The sequence below is a fragment of the Leucoraja erinacea genome, chromosome 6 (genome assembly GCF_028641065.1).
Source record: "Leucoraja erinacea ecotype New England chromosome 6, Leri_hhj_1, whole genome shotgun sequence".
NCBI lineage: Eukaryota > Metazoa > Chordata > Chondrichthyes > Rajiformes > Rajidae > Leucoraja > Leucoraja erinaceus.
The window spans coordinates 81,761,348-81,782,625 of NC_073382.1; the positions used below are offsets into that span (position 1 = coordinate 81,761,348).

Genomic DNA, 21,278 nt, shown 5'->3' on the forward strand with positions numbered 1-21,278 from the left:
CTGGCCCTTAACTCCAAGGAGCTCATTGTAGACTTCAGGAAGTCCAGAGGCGGCATGCACACCCCCATCCACATTAACGGGACGGAGGTGGAACGTGTTTCTAGCTTCAGGATCCTGGGAGTCAACATCTCCGATGACCTCTCTTGGACCCACAATACCTCTACTCTGATCAAGAAGGCTCATCAGCGTCTCTTCTTCCTGAGGAGACTGAAGAAGATCCATCTGTCTCCTCAGATTCTGGTGAACTTCTACCACTGCACCATCGAGAGCATCCTTACCAACTGCATCACAGTATGGTATGGCAACTGCTCTGTTTCCGACCGGAAGGCATTGCAGAGGGTGGTGAAAATTGCCCAACGCATCACCGGTTCCTCGCTCCCCTCCATTGAGTCTGTCCAAAGCAAGCGCTGTCTGCGGAGGGCGCTCAGCATCGCCAAGGACTGCTCTCACCCCAACCATGGACTGTTTACCCTCCTACCATCCGGGAGGCGCTACAGGTCTCTTTGTTGCCGGACCAGCAGGTCGAGGAACAGCTTTTTCCCGGCGGCTGTCACTCTACTCAACAACGTACCTCGGTGACTGCCAATCACCACCCCCCCCGGACACTTATTATTATTTATTCAAATCATTTGCTATGTCGCTCTTCCAGGGAGATGCTAAATGCATTTCGTTGTCTCTGTACTGTACACTAACAATGACAATTAAAATTGAATGTGAATCTGAATGTGTGTGTGTGTGTGTGTGTATGTATGTATGTGTGTGTGTGTGTGTGTGTGTGTGTGTGTGTGTGTGTGTTGTGTGTGTGTGCGTGTGTGTATGTGTGTGTATGTGTGTGTGTGTGTGTGTGTGTGTGTGTGTGTGTGTGTGTGTGTGTGGTGTGTGTGTGTGTGTGTATGTGTATGTGTGTGTGTATGTGTGTGTGTATGTGTGTATGTGTGTGTGTGTGTATGTGTGTGTGTGTGTGTGTGTGTGTGTGTGTGTGTATGTGTGTGTGTGTGTATGTGTGTGTGTGTGTGTGTGTGTGTGTGTGTGTGTGTGTGTATGTGTGTGTGTGTATGTGTGTATGTGTGTGTGTGTGTGTGTGTGTGTGTGTGTGTGTGTGTGTGTGTGTGTGTGTGTGTGTGTGTATGCAGGCAAATTGCCCCTGGTGCTGGCGCGGGCCCTCCCCCCCCCGCCAGCATCAAATATGGCGGCGCCCAGTGCGCCGATCCTGGTGCAGGCGCGCTGGTATGGGCTGCGGAGTGCGCGTGCGCGGGCCGGAGGCCGAGCGGAGCGGACGGAGTAGAGCGGACTTGACTGCCTGAGTGAGGGAGCGCCGCGGCGGCCTGAGTGAGGGAGCGCCCGACCCGACCCCGCCATGGAGGCCGGCGCCACGCTGCTGACCTGGCTGCTCTGCGCCACGCTGCTCAGGTGGAGCGGGGCAACGCTGGAGGAGGCGGCCGTGGCAGGTGAGGGCGGCTGCGGGCGGGCGGCTGCGGGCGGCTGTGGGGCGGCGGGCGGGCTGGGGGGGGGGGTCGAGGCCTGGGCCCGAGGCCGCGGATCCAGCTACAGCTACAGCTGACGCCGGGCCCGGGGTTAGGCCGGAGGCGGCAATAATCATTGTGCACCCGGCCTGGGTGGCTGAAGCCCGCTCCCCACCCGGGTCAGGACGGCGTTTGTGTCTTAACTACGACTGCAAGATATTGAAGACAAACCCCACACAACATGATGCTGGAGGAGTAGCTCACTCAGCGGGACGGGACGGGTCTGTGGGGGGGAAGAGCAATGGGGGGGACGGGGACGTTTCAGGTCCAGAACCTAAGGGTATATTCAGACTCGGGCTCTGTCTGGGTCTGCATGCCGGGCTAGAGTGGGTCGCAGACGACTCGGGCTCAGCCTGGCTGCTTCTTCTTGCTTTCTTGGTCCACCACAATATTCCAAATGGAATTTAAACTGGAGGCTATTTACCAACCAGGTGAAACATCACCCACCCATTCCTTCTCTCCAGAGACGCTGCCTGTCCCCGCTGAGTTACTCCAGCATTTTGTGCCTGTCATCGGTTTAAACAAGCAGTTTAAATCTGCAGGTACACAGGAATGCTGGAGAAACTCAGCGGGTGCAGCAGCATCTATGGAGCGAAGGAATGGGCAACGTTTCGGGCCGAAACCCTTCTTCGGATTGTTTTAAAAATCTGCAGTTCCTTCCTACACGTTTACCAACCGCCCGGACTAGTTATCAGGTTGGGCTCAACCTGGCTATTTACCAAACAGGCTGGTTACCAGCGCGGCGCAGTGGCCCGTGTCTGGGTGTGTAGGAAGGAACTGCAGATGCAGGTTTACACCGAAAATAGACACAAGATGCTAGGAGTAACTCAGCGGGGACAGGCAGCATCTCTGTCTGGATGTGTATCGACTGTGAGGGTGCGGTGTTTATATGTTAAGACTACATACTGGTTTAATGTGAAGATAGACACAAAAAACTGGAGTAACTCAGCGGGACAGGCAGCATCTCTGCAGAGAAGGAATGGGTGACGTTTCGGGTCGAGACCCTTCTTCAGACCCCTCGACCCGAAACGTCACCCATTCCTTCTCTCTAGAGATGCTGCCTGCCCCGCTGAGTTACTCCAGCTTTCTGTGTCTATCTTTGGTTTAAACCAGCATATGCAGTTCCTTCATACTGTAATTCTGTAATACTGTTTAATGTAATGCATGTTCAGGTTAGAGTGCGAATGTACCAGGGATAGGGCTTTGCCCAGGGTGAGGGCGAGTATGCAGTTGGGATAGTATTGCACTTAGTTTTTCAGTGCCGGGAAAAGGTCAGTATGCAGGGTCAGAATAGGCATATCATTGGGGAAGGGCAGTAAAACACAAGTACTGTACCCAGAAGATAGACATAAAAAGCTGGAGTGACTCAGCAGTCCAGCAGCATCTCTGGAAAAAAAGGAATAGGTGATGTTTGGGGCAAGACCCTTCATCAGACTTGGATCTATTCCTTTTCCAGTTCATTCTCTCCAGGGATACTGCCTGACTCGCTGAGTTACTCCAGCATTTTGTGTCTATCTTTGATGTAAACCAGTATCTGCAGTACCTTCGTACCCAGTACTATACCCAGGGTAGGTCAGTGTCTGCGGATCAGAATAAACATACAATTCAGATAAGACTATCCCCAGGGTTCTCCGTAGATTGTCACTGTGTCGTGGTGGGGAAGCTTGTGTGGATCTGAGATCCTGAGAGCGATGCCGCCTGGAGCTATGCTCCTGGTAGGGTCACCCATGGCGGTAAGGTCGAGGGGGAGGTCTCTGACAAAGAGCAATCCAACCAAGACCTCAACGGTGGAACAGGCAGAGGACGATGGCTGGCCTTAGTGGAGCATCACAACGGCTAGGATGGCGGATGAAGGCTGCCGCAGAAAAAGGTCTCCGGTCGTCTTGGACTCCATGCCACTGGATCCTGACCCAGATCTGTCATGGTGGCTGTCTATGCACCAGTCTCCCCACGTTAAACAAAGTCACGCACAGGCGTCCTCCATATAGGGAATAGCACCCTGGAGACACCCATGGTCAGCCATGACCGAACAGGGCCTAAGATCCCCAGGGTTATGGCATATATATATAATTGGGATAGGGAAGTGCCCAGGGGTTTGGGTGGGCATATCTTTGGGGTAATCAGGGTGAAGATGGGCGCAGACGTGGGGTGTCGGGGGTATATACGGGATAGGCAGTACCCAGGGATACAGTGGGCCTCTGATCAGGATAAATCTGTGCCTTAAATCAGGATGGATATTACCCAGGATTGGGCAGTGGCCATAGTCAGTGTGGGTAAGGTAGTAGCTGATGCTGGGGGTAAGTGTATGTCTATGACGGGGGCATTATTCTAGGTTAGGTTGGGGTGCAGGGTCAGGATGGATATAACCCCCCCCCTCTCTTGGGGGCAAGCCCCAGTATTAAGGGGCAATAAACGGGATTGAGTAACACCTGGTTCTGGTCTACCTGGGAGAGCAGATTCTGGGGTCAGGGTGAGTGAAACTGGGGTTGTTAATCCATGGCAAGGTGTGTGTGAATGACCCAACTTTTATGATATGATGTATCATGTGACGTGATATTTATGATTGATGTTGCTGTTCTGTTCACAAATCAATATTTCACAGAGCTTGTTTGGGATGTAGCTCGGGTATGTGAAATGAGCTGCCAGAGGCAGGAGCAGTAACAACAGCAGCCAGACAAGCACTTGAATGAGCAATGCAAGGCTCTGGAATTGATGCAGGCGTGGGATTAGCACAGATAAACAAGAAGGTTGGCATAGAAGCCATGGTTTCTATGCTGTACACCACAGACAGTGCTGTTCAGATGTCTCTGCGCATTCTTAATGTTACAAGTAGCTGAGAGTTGAATGAAAATAAATGTTTGTCATTTGCCGTAGATTGACATGTGGTTTTGTGACAAGTATGGGGTTGGTGTATGGGACGACAGTGTCACAGAATGACAACCCAGTAGGTCTGCGTTGGGTATGCACGGAATAGCTCTATATGTTTGGGCTCAAGTACTGCAATTGTACCTGTTCTTCCTGGGTCATGGTTACACCGGCCCTTCGGCCAAACATATCCTTGCCAACCAAATTGCCTAACCACTTTCGTTGGCTCCACTTGTCTGCGTTTGGCTCGTATCCTTTTAAACCTTTCTTACCCATTTACCTGTACAAGTGTATTTAAAATAAAAGATATACAGTGCTGGAGTAACAGCGGGTCAGGCAGCATCTGTGGAGAACATGGATAGGTGACGTTTCACAGAGTGCTGGAGTAACAGCGAGTCAGGCAGCATCTGTAGAGAACATGGATAGGTGACGTTTCACAGAGTGCTGGAGTAACTCAGCGGGTCAGGCAGCATCTGTGAAGAACATGGATAGGTGACGTTTCACAGAGTGCTGGAGTAACAGCGGGTCAGGCAGCATCTGTGGAGAACATGGATAGATGGCGTTTCTGGTCGAGACCGTTCTTCAGTCAGGGATGCTGCCTGGCCTGCTAAGTTATTCTAGCAATTTGTTTCTTATTTAGTAAACCAGCATCTGCAGTTCCTTATGTCTACAAGTGTATTTAAATGTTGTTATTGTACCTGTCTCATACCTATCTCAGCTACATCCTCTGGCAGCTGGTTCCACATACCCACCACCCTGTCTGTGTGTGAAACGTCTTTGGTCGGGACTGGGGGTGTTGTTTGTGGAAGGTTCTGTATGTGTGGGGAGAATTCAAATGGACTATTTGCTTGGAAGCATGCAGTGTGCATGCAGCAGTGTGCATGCAGCCGTGAGCACGCAGCAGTGTGCACGCAGCAGTGTGCACGCAGTAGTGTGCATGCAGCAGTGAGCATGCAGAGAGCTGCTCATCGCTGAGCCACCATACAGTGCACACCCGTTGTCATGGTGCGTGGGAAAGCTGCTGCACCCTTTGCTTGGTGCAAGGATCTGTGCACTGCAGTCCAGCTGCAAGTCAAGGCTTGGATTGCTCAGTCTGTACAAAAACTAATCTCTCAAGCTTCAGGGAGGCTCCATATCAATTTAGTATTGTTCTATTGTGCCTGCTTTTCCAACTGTGTTTTCTGCTCCCATAAGCACTGCTATTTTACATTCTTATCCTGTTCCCTGTAAACCCTGCTTTTATCTCCAACAGCAGACAGTTCTAGCCTAATTCAATCTGAGCTTCCACATGTAATTCTGCTGAGGATCCATAGTTTCCCAATTAGTATCATTACAATTTCTCCATTCTTGCTCTGAAATGTATATTTTCCCGCACGTGGGAGGATTCGTAATCTTGGGATTAGGAGTCACAGAGCTGTTTGGACCCTTGGAAGTCGTTACATGGGGACTTTGAATGTGCAGGCAATTAATAAATTCAACATGCAGATAAACTGATGTGTGGATGAAGTTGGGAGAGGATCGGGATCAACTTATGAAATGATGCAGCATTGCAGGGTGTTTAAAAGACATTTGGACAGGTACATGGACATGAAATGTTTAGAGGGATAGACACAAAGCTGGAGTAACTTAGCGGGTCAGACAACATCTCTGGAGAAAAGGAATAGGTAACGTTTCGGGTCGAGACCCTTCAGTCTGCGCATCAGGAAAGGAAAACGAGAGATATAGAATCACAGAGGGGGAGCAGCGAGAGAGAGAGAGTTGCAGAACTCTTGTCGGAGCGAGGAGGAAAACTTCTTCAATGTAGGCATGCCTTGTGGAGATTTTGCAGTGGAGCAGATGAAATGTGTAGAATATGGGCCAAATGCGGGCAGGTGGACTAGTGTAGATGGGTCATCATGGTCGGCATGGGCAAGTTGGGCTGAAGGACCTGTGAGAGTCCGGGACTCTTAACGGACCACTCTCACTTTTCACGTATGCTCTTGGATACTTTTACAACGTTCTTTCACAAATATTGTCAGCTGGGTCTTGCGAGGGAGTTAGATGTAGCCCTTGTGGCTAAAGGGATCAGGGGGTATGGAGAGAAGGCAGGTACGGGATACTGAGTTGGATGATCAGCCATGATCATATTGAATGGCGGTGCAGGCTCGAAGGGCTGAATGGCCTACTCCTGCACCTAATTTCTATGTTTCTATGACCTACTAGATCAAGTGCAGACCCGTTGGGTCTGTTCCCCCAACGTGAGGGGGGAGGCGCATGCAGCGTCACACACTAACTATCTCCCCCCCCCCTGCACTCACGCTAATTACCCCCCCTTGATATTATATTAATATTATTAATTTGCTCATTTTACCCCATAACCGCCCTATCTAATGACACATAGCCCCACAACTTGCAGTCACATCTAGAGAGGGGGTGGGGGGGGGGGGTAGTGAGTGAGGGTAGAGAGAGAAGGGACAGAGACACAGAGAGAGGGGCAAGAGGGATAGGGGGGTGGGAGGTGAGAAGAGGGAGGGGAGAAGATGGGGGAGGAGGGGAGGAGAGAGAGAGGGTGAGAGGGAGGGATGCTGAAGGGGGGGAGAGGAGGGAGCAGGCAGGGGGAGGGAGTGTAGAGGGTAGGGGTGTGGTGGGGGGGGCTGAGGGAGGGAGGGGTGTGGGGGTGGGGAGGGGAGGGGGGAGGAGAGGGTGGGGAGAGAGAGAGGAGGGAGAGAGAGGGGGGCTGAGAGGGGGGGGGATGAGCGGAGGGGGAGAGGTGGGGAGGGGGAGGGGGAGGGAGGGTGGAGGGAAGGGGGTAGGGGTGTGTGGAGGGGAGGTGGGTTTAGGAGAGGGACATTGAGGGGGGGGGGGGAGTGGAGAGGAGGGGGGGAGGAGAGGGAGAGGAGAGGGGGGGGGAGGAGGGGAGGGGGGGTGGGAGAGAGAGAGGGGGGGTGGAGAGGAGAGCAGAGGAGAGGGGGGGTGGAGGAGGAGAGAGGAGAGAGGGGGTGTGGAGACGAGGGGGGGGAGGGGAGGGGGGAGAGGGAGAGGGGGAGAAAGAGAGAGGGATAGGAGAGAGACAGGTGGAGAGAGAGAGAGAGTGCCTTTTTTACTCAACCCAAACCCAAACAACCATTTACAGGCAGTGCTTTTTTACTTCAAACTATCTATATTTTCATTTTCAAACCAAATTAAGGGTACTCACAGTGCTGTAGACATTTGTTCAGTGTCATTCAGAGCTCAGAGTGACAGAGACTAATTGACAGAGCTCCAGCTTGCAGAGATTAATTGAGGCACACCACTTCCTGGTTTTATAGTCCCTTCCCCTCCCACCAGCAGGAGCAGCAGAGAGAATGGGGAATTTTGTAAAAACATTAATATATCTGTCTTTTTTCATCGACGGGAAAATTCCTTGGCACACATACAGCGGAGGGGGGCTCTGAGCGAGGTGGCCAAAAATGACGGCCGTAGGTGGCGGCGTTCTCTCGGAAATCGCAGCACAGATGGCCAAAACCGGTCAAGAACAGACTTTTAGTAATATAGATGTCAATTGTTTCATACGTTGTCATGATACGAAGCTTTGAAATAGATATATTGCTGTGTTAGATACATTGGTGGAATCTGCGCGGTTTTTATTGGGACAGTCAGCATGGAATTGCTGGGAGAGAGTCATCTCTGAATATTTTTGAGAAGGAACTGCAGATGCTGGAAAAAATCGAAGGTAGACAAAAATGCTGGAGAAACTCAGCGGGTGAGGCAGCATCTATGGAGCGAAGGAATAGATAACCCATGGTTCTCGACCCGAAACATTACCTATTCCATCTCTCCATAGGTGCTGCCTCACCCGCTGAGTTTCTCCAGCATTTTTGTCGACCTGACATCTTTGAATAATTTGACTGAATGTTTTGAGGAGGTGTGCGTTTGATGTAATATACATAGTTTTTTTAGCAATCTGTTATAGCAGCCTGGTCAGACAGCTGAAGTCTATGGGATCCAAGGGAGAGGCGGATAGGATCAGCGCTAGCGCACTGGCACAGCGAAACTTGATGGATGTTTTGTTACAGGTGGGTTCCACAAGGCTCCGTGATTACTACTTTCCTCTTGCAGTGTTAATGATGGAGTTTAATACAGGGGCAAGATGCAGGAATATAGGTGGTACAAACTTGGCGGTGTGGTTAGGAAGATATAGATGGTTCATAAGATCTATGAGCAGAATTAGGCCATTCGGCCCATCTAATGCACTCCGCCATTCAATCATGGCAGATCTATCTTTCCCTCTCAACTCCATTCTCCTGCCTTTGCCCCGTATCGCCTGACACCTGTACTAATCAATCATGGTCTGGTTAGTTGGGTAGAGAGTGGTCCATGGAATTTAATCCAGGGCTGTGTTGGGGGAGTCCAGAACCAGGGGCCACAGTTTAAGAATAAGGGGTAAGCCATTTAGAACGGAGATGATGAAACACTTTTTCTCTCAGAGAGATGTGAGTCTGTGGAATTCTCTGCCACGGAGGGCGGTGGAGACCGGTTCTCTGGATGCTTTCAAGAGAGAGCTAGATAGGGCTCTTAAAGATAGTGGAGTCAGGGGATATGGGGAGAAGGCAGGAACGGGGTACTGATTGTGGATGATCAGCCATGATCACATTGAATGGCGGTGGTGGCTCGAAGGGCCAAATGGCCTACTCCTGCACCTGTTGTCTATTGTGATGTATTTGGCCAGAATTAAATGCAGCAAATGGCTGGAAGGTTTAAGAGTGTTGAGGCACAGAGCCACCTTGGACTATACATCCACGGGTCTTAAAGACAGCAGAACCCATCAATGAAGTGGAGACTACTTTGATAGCCGAGATCACACATACAGGCCACCCCTGCGATATGTAAGTTTGCATTAAGGAAATCTGCCCTTCCTGAATTCACAAATCACTATCATGAAGTCTGGAATATGGCGTAACATTTTATCTTGAAGATAGTAAATGAATCAACACAAATTAGTTTTTATCAACCAGCATTTTGCGTTGTGGAAAGTTGTGATGCGGGCAGTTTTCTAGGAAGGCAACCTCCCTTTCCTTGGTAGCTGAGAGCAGGGAGGTTACACTGGATCCTTAAACCAGTCAGCCAACACTTTGGTCACATTCCAAGGTAGATATGATTATGGTGCAGAGGAGAGATTGGTGCAATGAAAGATTGTATAATAGTATTCTTCTTGCGAATGAAACATGAACCAAAGGAATAGTTAGATCTCAAGCCGGGTGTTGAGCAGCCAGGTTGTTGTCTCTGTTGGCGTCAATGTCTGCCAGGCCCTGATTTGGTGGGTGATAGAGCGGGCACCCAGAGATGACATGGTTGGCTGTCTGTTGTTCTGCTCCACATTCACAGGCTGGGCTCTGGTGGAGGGAGCCCCCATCTCCACACGCTGGCGTTGAATCGCCCAACTCCAGTACCAAGTCTGTTGAGCTTCACCCATCCACGCTCCTCTGGGGAGCTCAGACCCTGGACAACGTTTATCTGGTGAAGATAGTATAGGAAAGGAACTGCAGATGCTGGTTTAAACCAAAGATAGACACAAAATATTGGAGTAGCTCAGCGGGGCAGGTAGCATCTCGGAGTAACTGTGAAGAATCTTGACCCGAAACGTCACCAATTCCTCCTCTCCGGAGATGCTGCCTGTCCCGCTGAGTTACTCCAGCGTTTTGTGCCTATAATAGTATGGTTGTTTTCTTTGGAGCAGAAGGCTGAGGGACAGTTATCTGTGGTGTATAAAATGACCAGAGACCTAGACAGAGTAAATAGAAGTAGAGCCAAATGTTGAGGAGCAGAGCACTTTCCCTTGCTGACATTCCAGACCAGTCAGATTGGCCAGGGCCAGCTCGTGGTTACACACTACATCAGCTACTCGTCCCGTTCCCACATGGACATGCCTGTCCTCGGGCCCCCTCCACTGCCAGAGTGGGGGCACGCAATCTGACCCAGCAGCACCTCCTATTCACCTCATACGGTGGCACAGCGGTGGAGTTGCTGCCCTACTGCAGAATTGTGCACCTATCTCCCCCCCCCCCCCCCCCCCCCCCCCCCCTTCTCCCTTCTGTTTTTGTTTTTCTGTTTCTTGTTTTTTGTGCTAAATTGTATGTATGCACTGAGTACGAGCAGCTTTCAGTTTCACTGTACATGTATAGTGACAATAAATGGCATATCGCATATCGCTACAGTGCTTGCAACGCCGGAGACCCGTGTTCCACCCTGACTACGGGTGCTGTCTGTACGAATTTTCTACGTTCTCCCCGTGACCTGCGTGGGTTTTCTCCGAGATCTTCGGTTTCCTCCCGAACCCCAAAGAGGTGCAGGTTTGTAGGTTAATTGGCTTGGTGTATGTGTAAACTGTCCCTAGTGTGTGTAGGATAGTGTTAATGTGCGGGGATCACTGGTCGGCATGGACTGGGTGGGCCGAAGGGCCTGTTTCCGTGCTGTATCTCTAAACTAAACCAAACCTGGGTGGCCTACAGCCCAATGACATGAACACTGAAGTCTCCAATCTCAGGTAAATGTCACCACCTCCCTCCTCAATCTACCGGGCCCTCTCACAGATGCTTTCAGTTTGCCACGTGTACTGCGACACAGTGCAAAACCCGTTCACCTGCCACCCTGCTAACTCATACCATACATGAATACAACCATGCCACACACACGCATAACACGTAGTGCAAAGCGAAAAATATCAGAGTGCAGGATTTAGCGTTACAGTGTTACAAGGTAGAGAGGAAGCGCAGGTCAAAAAAAGTGCAAGGTTCACAATGAAGTAGGTTGGAAGATTAGCTATGTACCAACTTATGAGAGGACCTTTACGTCGTCTGATCTCAGTGGAGGAAAAGCTGTTCCTATATCTGGATATTCTTGGCTAAGACAGGTACTGTCCAATTCACCTCTACCCTATTGCCGACATTGGACTTAGTCTCTGGAACTGATGTGTAACAATGCTGAGAACTATATTCTGCACTCTGCATCTTCCCCCATACTCCACCTATTGTACGAGTTTAACTTGGGAGTATTTATGCAGAGTATTATCTAATCTGATTGGATAACATGTAACGCAAAGCTGTAGGAAGGAACTGCAGATGCAAATTTTACACCAGAAGATAGACAGAAGTTAGAGAATGGAGCAGCTGGGCTTGTACACTCTGGAGTTTAGAAGGATGAGAGGGTATCTCATTGAAACATATAACATTGTTAAGGGTTTGGACATGCTAGAGGCAGGAAACATGTTCCCGATGTTGCGGGAGTCCAGAACCAGGGGCCACAGTTTAACAATAAGGAGTAAGCCATTTAGAACGGAGACGAGGAAACACTTTTTCTCACAGAGAGTTGTGAGTCTGTGGAATTCTGTGCCTCGGAGGGTGGTGGAGGCAGGTTCTCTGGATACTTTCAAGAGAGCTAGATAGGGCTCTTAAAGATAGCGGAGTCAAGGGATATGGGGAGAAGGCAGGAACGGGGTACTGATTGGGGATGATCAGCCATGATCACATTGAATGGCGGTGCTGGCTCAAAGGGCCGAATGGCCAACTCCTGCACCTATTGCCTATTGTTGGCTGATTCTCATGATCTCGGGAAGGTACAAAATCGTTGACATAAGCGCCATGATTACATTGAAAGGTAGTGCTGGCTCGAAGTGCCAAATGGCCTATCCTGCACCTATTATCTATTGCCTATTGACACAAAAAGTACCAATGGAGTAACTCAGCAGGTCTGGAGAAAAGGAATAGAGGACCCTTCTTCAGACAGAGCTATAAAGCTGTACCTTGGTCCATGTGGATAATAAACCTGAAGGTAATTGCCTGTGTGTAATGGTGGCTGATCCAAGTGGTGTGCAGGGCCATTTCAGACCCACAACAGGGGCTGTGGAGCCATACATAGCACAGAGTAGCCAACGGGAAGATTTCTTTGGGTATTTGTAAAGCGGAGATTCTTGGCTAGAAAGGGCATCAAGGTTTACGGGGAGAAGGCAGGAGAATGGGATTGAGAGGGGAAAGTAGATGAATAGCAGAGCAGACTCGATGGGTCAAATGGCCTAATTTTGCTCCTATGTCTTATGGTCTTGAAGAAGGACCTCGACCTGAAAGGTCACTATTCCTTTTCTCCAGAGATGCTGCCTGACCCGCGGAGTTACTCCAGCATTTTGTGTTGATCTTCGGTGTAAAGCAGCATCTGCAATTCCTTCCTACACTCTTATGGTAATTTTTCTTGAAGAACATTTGTGACCAAGAAGGATTATTTTTACAAAAGCATAATTGATCGCAGCTTTACAGTTTATTGTCATGTGTACTGAGGTACAGTGAAAAGCTTTTGTTGCATGCATCGTCTTCATTCTGGATTTATTTAATTGATTGCTTTTAACTTCCACAGCTGTGAAGCAATTTGTCTAGATTATCCAGGCCTCTTTAGTTTAATTTAGAGAAACAGCGCGGAGACAGGGCCCACCGAGTCCGCACCGACCAGCGATCCTCACACACTAACACACTGGGGACAATTTACATTTATACCAAGCCTATGAGTGGGTTAGCATATGATGAGCACTTGACTGCACTGGGCCTGTACTCGCTGGAGTTTAGAAGAGTGAGGGGGGACCTCATTGAAACTCAATGAAAGGCATAGATAGGGTGGATGTGGAAGGATGTTTCCACTGGTGGGAGAGCCTAGGACCAGAGGCCTCAGAATTAAAGGTCGCTCTTTTAGAAAGGAGGCGAGGAGGAACTCGGAGGGCTGTGGAGATCGTCAGTGGATATTTCAAAGGGAGAGATAGACAAATTTTTGATTTGAACAGTTGTTAAGGGGAGAAGGCAGGAAAATGGGATGAGGAGACAGAGATCAGCCATGATTGAATGGGGGAGTAGACTCGATGGGCCGAATAGCCTAATTCTACTCCTATAACATGTGAATTTGTGAATAAATCTTTGGACTAATCTAAACTTAATTTAACTAAACATGCCTTTTCCTGAGCCTGGGGCCCCCGGATATTACTCTCTCCAGCTGGAGGGAATAATATCTTGGTGTCTGCCCTGACGTTTCTGGAATCTTGAATGTCTCAATGAGATCACTCCTTCTCATCTATCCAGATAAAACCATGATGCATTGTCTCGAAGACAAGTGTTTCAGACACTCCCAAATGAAGCCTCATCAATCCACCTACAATCACAGCGAAATCTTCCAACATCAGCCAATAATATCTCATTTTTTGATTATATTTGTATCTGCGTTTTATGATCTTGCATAACTGGATCATTTTACGTTTAATATTAATTTTCCCCCCCCCTTAACTTTACTGAAAGGTATCTTTTCTCACCGCAGAAGTATTTAAAATTGCCCCAGGTTAGGCAGGGTGCTGATTGAAGTGAGAGCGGTTTGGAAATCACTGTATAGCAGTGGGCCTATGGTGTGGGCCTGTTGTAGAGTCATAGTCTTACAGCGAGAAAACAGGCTCATCGGGCCAACTTGCCCACTCCGACCAACTACACAATAGACAATAGGTGCAGGAGTAAGCCACTCGGCCCTTCGAGCCAGCACCGCCATTCAATGTGATCATGGCTGATCATCCCCAATCAGTACCCCGTTCCTGCCTTCTCCCCATATCCCTTCACTCCGCTATCTGTAAGAGCCCTATCTAGCTCTCTCTTGAAAGTATCTTAAGAACCGGCCTCCACCGCCCTCTGAGGCAGAGAATTCCACAGACTCACAACTCTCTGTGAGAAAAAGTGTTTCCTCGTCTCCGTTCTAAATGGCTTAACTCTTATTCTTAAACTGGCCCCTGGTTCTGGACTCCCCCAACATCGGGAACACGTTTCCTGCCTCTAGCGTGTCCAAACCCTTAATAATCTTATGTTTCAATAAGATATCCTCTCACTTCTATCCTCTCATCCTTCTAAACTCCTGAGTGTACAAGCCCAGCCGCTCCATTCTCTCAGCATATGACAGTTCCGCCATCCAGGGAATTAACGTTATAAACCTACACTGCACTCCCAACACTAGTCCCATCTGCCCTCTAAACCTGTCCTATCTATGTACCTGTCTAAATGTTTCTTAAACATTATGATAGTCCCTGCCTCAACAAACTACTCTGGCAGCCCATTCCATATGCCTACTACCCTTGTGTAAAAAGGTTACCCCTCAGGTTCCTATTAAATCTTTCCCCCTCACCTTAAACTTACGTCCTCTGGTTCTTGATTCCCCAACACTGTGTGAGAGAGCGAGGGAGAGGGGAATTGGGGCAGGTCTGGTTTCAAAGTGTTTTGGAGAAATGAATTTGCTGCTTGGATGCTGGTCCTTACGTTTGTTATTTCCGGACAGCTGTCCAACCCGTCGCTGGCCCGGTGCCCTCATCCTGCTCTTCATAAACTTCAGCTCAGTGCCCTTTACTTCATGCATGCCAAGTCATGTGTCATTCCTTCTCTTGGTGACCAACGCTGGCTCTCTTCTTCTTCTGTCGTATGCCTTTTAGACCTGCAGCTCCGTTGAGGCGAGCCAGGCCAACGTGTCATCGTCCAGTTCAATCAGACCTCGTTCACCATTCGGTGGCCGGTGTTTGGGGCAACAGGTGACTATGTGCTCCACTGTCTATGTTGGGTCCCCACACTCACAGGAGGCGCTGTCCACGAGGCGCCACCTCTTCATTACTATTCCATAGTGTCCGAAGCCTGTCCTCAAGCGGATGAGGGTTGTCGATGTAATGGTGTAGCCTAGATGGTTCCGCTGACTTCCACTGGTCTCTCCATCTCGTCTTGACCCAGGCGGCCTTAGAAGCGTTGTGCAGAGCATCTCTTGAGCTTGCATGGGAAAAGGGTGCCGTGACTTGAGGCTCTTCTTAGGCAATGATACATTTCCAATGCTCTCTTCCTTCTCAAATCCCCACATGGCATCCCACTTCTAGTCGCACGTCTCCTCACAACAATCTTTGCTCCCCGTGGTCTGGCACCATGGAATTGCAATGCATTGTGAGTGGTGGCCATGTCTTCAGCTGCCAAGGACCTGTGCCCGTCATATACAGGCCGCAGATGCCAACAGAACGACAAGCTCATCAGGAAGGCCGGCTCTGTCGTGGGAGTGGAGTTGGATTCACGGAAGGTGGAGGGGAGGATGCTCCTCAAACTGCGGAGCATCCTGGACAATATAGCTCGGTCACTGGTCAACCTGAGGAGCACCTTCAGCAACAGACTGGTTCCACCAAGATGCAGCACACAACGCCACAGGAGATCCTTCTTCCCTGTGGCTATCAAACTGTACAACTCCTCCCCCTTCTGCCGTGCCAACAGTCATAAAACACAACAAGGTACATGAAACATGAAATTAAAATGACAAATGGAAAGTCCAAGGTTAGGGATGTGTAAAGATTGGGGGTAGACTGACTGACCCCCCCCCCCCCCCCCCCCACACCCCCATCTTTACACATCCCAAATCTTGGACTTTCCATTTGTCATTTTAATTTCATGTATCTGGTTGTGTTTTATGACTGTTGGCTGACCAATTTCCCTCCTGGGATAAATAAAGTTCTGTTGTATCGTATCGTTGTCTGGTCCCAGTCCGTCACGGGCACTGCCGTCCCCCACCATGGAAACCTTCGACACCAGGCGCTGCCTCAAGATGGCGGCATCGATCATCAAGGATGTCCACCATTTGGGCCGTGGCCTCCTCTCACAGCTGCCGTCAGGTAGGAGGTACAGAAGCCTGAAGTCCCACACCCCCAGGTTCAGGAACAGATACTTTCCTGCAACCGCCTGGTTCTTGAACCGACCTGCACAACCCTAATTCTGCCACGGAAACGGTCACGATAGAGCCGCTGCCTCACAGTGCCGGAGACCCGGGTTCCATCCCGACTACGGGTGCTGTCTGTACGGAGTCTGTACGTTCTCCCCGTCACCTGCGTGGGTTTTCTCCAAGGTCTTCGGTTTCCTCCCACACTCCAAAGATGAACAGGTTTGTAGGTTAATTGGTTTGGTAAATGTCCAATGTCAAAAAAAAATTGTCCTTCGTGGGTGTAGGATAGTGGTAATATGCGGGGATCGCTGGTCGGCGCGGACCCCGTGGGCTGAAAGGCCTGTTTCCACGCTGTATCTCGAAACTAAACACTACAGACCACCTCTTGCCCTACCATGGACTGGTTTACAAACCGTCTTTTGCACTAATGTGTTTTTTTTTGCACAGTTCTTTTTCTTTTCCCGGTCTTGCAGAATTTACGTATGATTTGTTTTTGTATGTTGTCTACGTGGTTGTGATGTTGCTGTTGGCAAGATCTTCATTCAACCTAGCTCACCGCACCTGTGCAGACAGCAGTACATTCAACTTGGCTGTGGGGAAGCAGCTATTCCTGATCCCGGATGTTGCAGATTTCAGGCTACTGTACCTTCTACCTGAAGGTAGCGGGGAGATGAGTGTGTGGCCAGGATGGTGTGGGTCCTTGATGATACTGCCAGCCTTTTTGAGGCAGCGACTGCGAAAGATCCCATCGATGGAAGGGAGGTTAGAGCCGATGATGGACTGGGCAGTGTTTACTACTTTTTGTAGGCTTTTCTGCTCCTGGGTGCTCAAGTTGCCGAACCAAGCCACGATGCAACTGGTCAGCACGCTCTGTACTGTGCACCTGTAGGAGTTTGAGAGAGTCTTCCTTGACATACCGACTCTCCGTAATCTTCTCAGGAAGTAGAGGCGCTGATGTGCTTTCTTTATAATTGCATCAGTGTTCTTGGACCAGGAGAGATCTTCAGAGATGTGCACGCCCAGGAATTTGAAGCTCTTGACCCTTTCCACCATCGACGTGGGTCCCCATCCTACCCCTTCCAAAGTCCACAATCAGTTCCTTGGTTTTGCTGGTGCTGAGGGCCAGGTTATTGTGCTGGCACCATTTGGTCAGTCGGTCGATCTCACTTCTAGACTTGTCCCCATCAGTGATACGTCCCACAACAGTGGTGTTGTCGGCGAACTTGATGATGGAGTTCGCACTATGTCCGGCTACGGAGTCATGAGTATAGAGTGAGTACAGCAGGGGGCTGAGCACGCAGCCTTGAGGTGCTCCCGTACTGATTGTTATTGAGGCTGACACCTTTCCACCAATACAAACAGACTGTGGTCTGTGAATGAGGAAGTCGAGGATCCAATTGCAGAGGGATGCGCCGAGACCCAGTTCTGCGAGCTTGGCAACCAGCTTGGAGGGGACGATTGTATCAAATGCCGAGCTGTAATCGATGTATAACAGCCTGACATATGAGTTTTTGTTATCCAAGTGGTCCAGAGCGGAGTGGAGAGCCAGCGAGATCGCATCCACCGTTGATCTGTTGTGGCGGTAAGCGAACTGCAGTGGGTCCAGGAATTTGTCGAGGTATGAGATGATTTGCGCCTTAGTCAACCTCTCAAAGCACTTCATCACCACCGGCGTTAGTGCCACTGGTCGATAGTCATTGAGGCATGTCACCTTGCTCTTCTTGGGCACTGATATTATTGATGCCCTTTTAAAGTAGGTGGGAATCTCAGACCTCCGAAGTGAGAGGTTGAAAATGTCCGTAAAAACTCCAGCCAGTTGGCCCACACAGGTTTTTAGAACACAAACTGGTATACCATCAGGTCCAGGATCATTTCGAGGGTTCACCCCTCTGAAGGATTTACTGACGTCAGCTTCTGTGACTGAGACTGAAATATTACAGAGAATGGGGGCTCGGGAAGGCACATCAGTGTTCTCCCTATCAAAGCGTGCGTAGAACGCATTGAGCTCGTCAGGGAGTGATGCTACGCCGACACTCGAGTTGCCTCCTGATTTCGCCTTGTAGGAGGTGATTGCATTTTGTATCTTTCTTCCGTTTAAACCAGCATCTGCAGTTGCGTCCTACGCATTCCAACAACAAAGCCTTGTTTGATATTAAATGACTCTGCGGAAAACACATCATAGGTCAGGCAGCATCTGTGGTGATAGAAAGATAACAGGAAAGGGGTTTTGATTAAAAGAGATTAACGTACAATCTCGACCGATACGTCACCCATTCCTTCTCTCCATCGATGCTGCCTCACCCGCTGAGTTTCCCCAGCATTTTTGTCGACCTAACGTGAAATATCAGCTTGCTCTCTGCAGAGGCTGAGAGAAAGAGCATTCTTTCTTATTACTTTAGATGTACACTTTCTGCAGCTTTGAGCCTTTAAACTTGAGATGTTTTTGTCATAAGTGTTTCCAAGTTTGAAAAAAAAATGCTCACCCTTTAGACTCGAATTGATTTACTTTACATTTCATTCGTATTTCACCTGCACAATAGAAACATAGAAACATAGAAAATAGGTGCAGGAGGAGGCCCTTCGAGCCAGCACCGCCATTCATTGTGATCATGGCTGATCATCCCCTATCAATAACCCGTGCCTGCCTTCTCCCCATATCCCTTGATTCCACTAGTTCCTAGACCTCTAACTACCACTCTCTTAAATCCATCCAGCGACTTGGCCTCCACTGCCCTCTGTGGCAGGGAATTCCATAAATTCACAACTCTCTGGGTGAAAAAGGTTTTTCTCACCTCAGTCTTAAATGACCTCCCCTTTATTCTAAGATGCAGACGCAATGTTTCAGCTACAGATTTTCTGCATTGTTGGAGAGTTAAAATTGAAAGAGATTGTCATGAAGGAGACGTCGAGGGTGAAATACTTGAGCCTTGCAAGTATTTCATACATTGATGGTGCTGGACCATCACCATATCGAAGCAACGGTCAAGAAAGCACACCAACACCTCCACTTTCTTTGAAGGCGTAGGAAGTTCAGCATAGGTTCCAGGAGCAGAATTTGGTCATTCAGCCTATCAAGTCTACCCCGGCATTCAATCAAGGCTGATTTATCTTTCCCTCTGCCTGCTCTCCATAACGCCTGATACTCTCACTAATAAAGAGCCTGCCAATGTCCGCCTTAAAAATATCCATTGATTTGGTCTCCTCAGCCTTCTGTGGTAATCAATTCCACTCAATCCAAGCGTTTCACTATTCGGTGAATGGGTATGAGGTCCTCCCCCCCCCCCCCCCCCTCCCCCCCCCCCACCCCCCCCCCCCCCCCCCCCCCCCCCCCCCCCCCCCCCCCCATTCTTCTAAACTCCAGTGAGCACAGGCCCAGTGCTGGCAAACGCTCATCATATCTTAACCCAATCACTCCTGGAATAATTCTTGTAAATCTCCTCTGGACCCTCTCCAACGCCAGCATCCTTCCTCAGATATGGGCCCCAAAACTATTCACAATATTTCACACGCAGCCTGACCAGTGCCTTATAGAGCCTCAGAATTACATCCCTGTTTTTTGTATTCCATCCTTCTCAAAATAAATGTTAGCATTGCGTTTGCCTTCCTTAGTACCGCTTCAACTTGCAAATTATCTTTTTGGGAATCCTGCACCAGCACTCCCAACGTCCCTTTGCACCTCCGATTTCTGAATTCCTTCTCCATTTAGAAAATAATCTACACCTTTACTCCCACTACCAAAATGCATGACTCCGCATTACCAGAATGCATGACATCTGCCACTTCTCAGCTCACTCTCCCAACATGTCCAAGTGCTTCTGCAGAGTCCCTGCTTTTCTACACTGCCTGCCCCTCCACCTATCTTCGTAAGAGGAGTTGAGTATAGGAACAAAGAGGTCCTTCTGCAGTTGTACAGGGCCCTAGTGAGACCACACCTGGAGTATTGCATGCAGGTTTGGTCTCCAAATTTGAGGAAGGACATTCTTGCTATTGAGGGAGTGCAGCGAAGGTTTACAAGGTTAATTCCCGGGATGGCGGGACTGTCATATGCTGAGAGAATGGAGCGGCTGGGCTTGTGTACTCTGGAGCTTAGAAGGATGAGAGGGTATCTTGTTGAAACATATAAGATTATTAAGGGTTTGGACGCATTGGAGGCAGGAAACATGTTCCCAATGTTTGGGGAGTCCAGAACCAGGGCCACAGTTTAAGAATAAGGGGTAAGCCATTTAGAATGGAGATGAGGAAACGCTTTTTCACACACAGAGTTGTGAATCTGTGGAATTCTCTGCAGTGGAGGCCGGTTCTCTGGATACTTTCAAGAGAGAGCTAGATAGGGCTCTTAAAGATAGCGGAGTCGGGGATATGGGGAGAAGGCAGGAACGAGATACTGATTGTGGATGATCAGCCATGATCACATTGAATGGGGGTGCTGCCTCGAAGGGCCAAATGGCCTCCTGCTGCACCTATTGTCTATTATCTATTTTCTATGCCCATGAAGTCACTTACCTGAGCTAGTCCCATTTGGCTCGTATCTTTCTCAGCCATTCCTACCATGTACCTGTCAAAATGTCTTTTGAACATTGTAATTGTACCCACCTCTGCCTCTGCCTCTTCCTCTGCCATCTCGTTCCATATATCCACCACCTTCAGAACCACAGACAACCAACTTGTCATCTCTGGGTGCCCGCTCTACCACCCACCAAATGGAGCTCAGAGCCTGACAGACATTGATGAAGAGACAACAACCTGGCTGCTCAACACCCGGCTTGAGATCTAACTATTCCTCTGGCTTATTTATGTTTCATTCGCAAGAAGGGAAGAATACCACCTTTTGCATGACAAAGTTTCCCTCTTCTTTTAAAGGTAGACAAAAGTGCTGGAGAAACTCAGCGGGTGAGGCAGCATCTATGGAGCGGCGTTTCAGGTCGAGACCCGAATGGGTCCTCGCCGACCAGTGAGGAAACGTTGCTTATTTCCTTCGCTCCATAGATGCTGCCTCATCCGCTGAGTTTCTCCAGCACTTTCATCTACCTTCGATTATCCAGCATCTGCAGTTCCTTCTTAAACCTCTCCTTTTATCCACGACAGTTTTTGTCGTGGATAAAACAATTTTTTATCCACGAGTAGTTGCTCTACTCGACAGCCAAAAATCTGTAGCCTCCCTTTGATCTGGTATTTTGTTGGTTCACA

General features: G+C 49.3%; 1 protein-coding gene across 4 annotated transcripts in view; it reads left to right on the forward strand.

Annotated features, from left to right (window-relative positions):
- The first annotated feature begins 1,259 nt into the window (after positions 1–1,259).
- Positions 1,260–21,278, forward strand: part of stim1b (stromal interaction molecule 1b) — a 111,525-nt gene continuing 91,506 nt past the window's right edge. For all 4 annotated transcript variants that reach the window (XM_055637433.1, XM_055637435.1, XM_055637434.1 and 1 more), the window contains exon 1: positions 1,260–1,448. In XM_055637433.1, the coding sequence (XP_055493408.1) occupies positions 1,358–1,448 (91 nt within the window). In that variant the 5' untranslated portion in view covers positions 1,260–1,357. The remainder of the gene's footprint in view (positions 1,449–21,278) is intronic.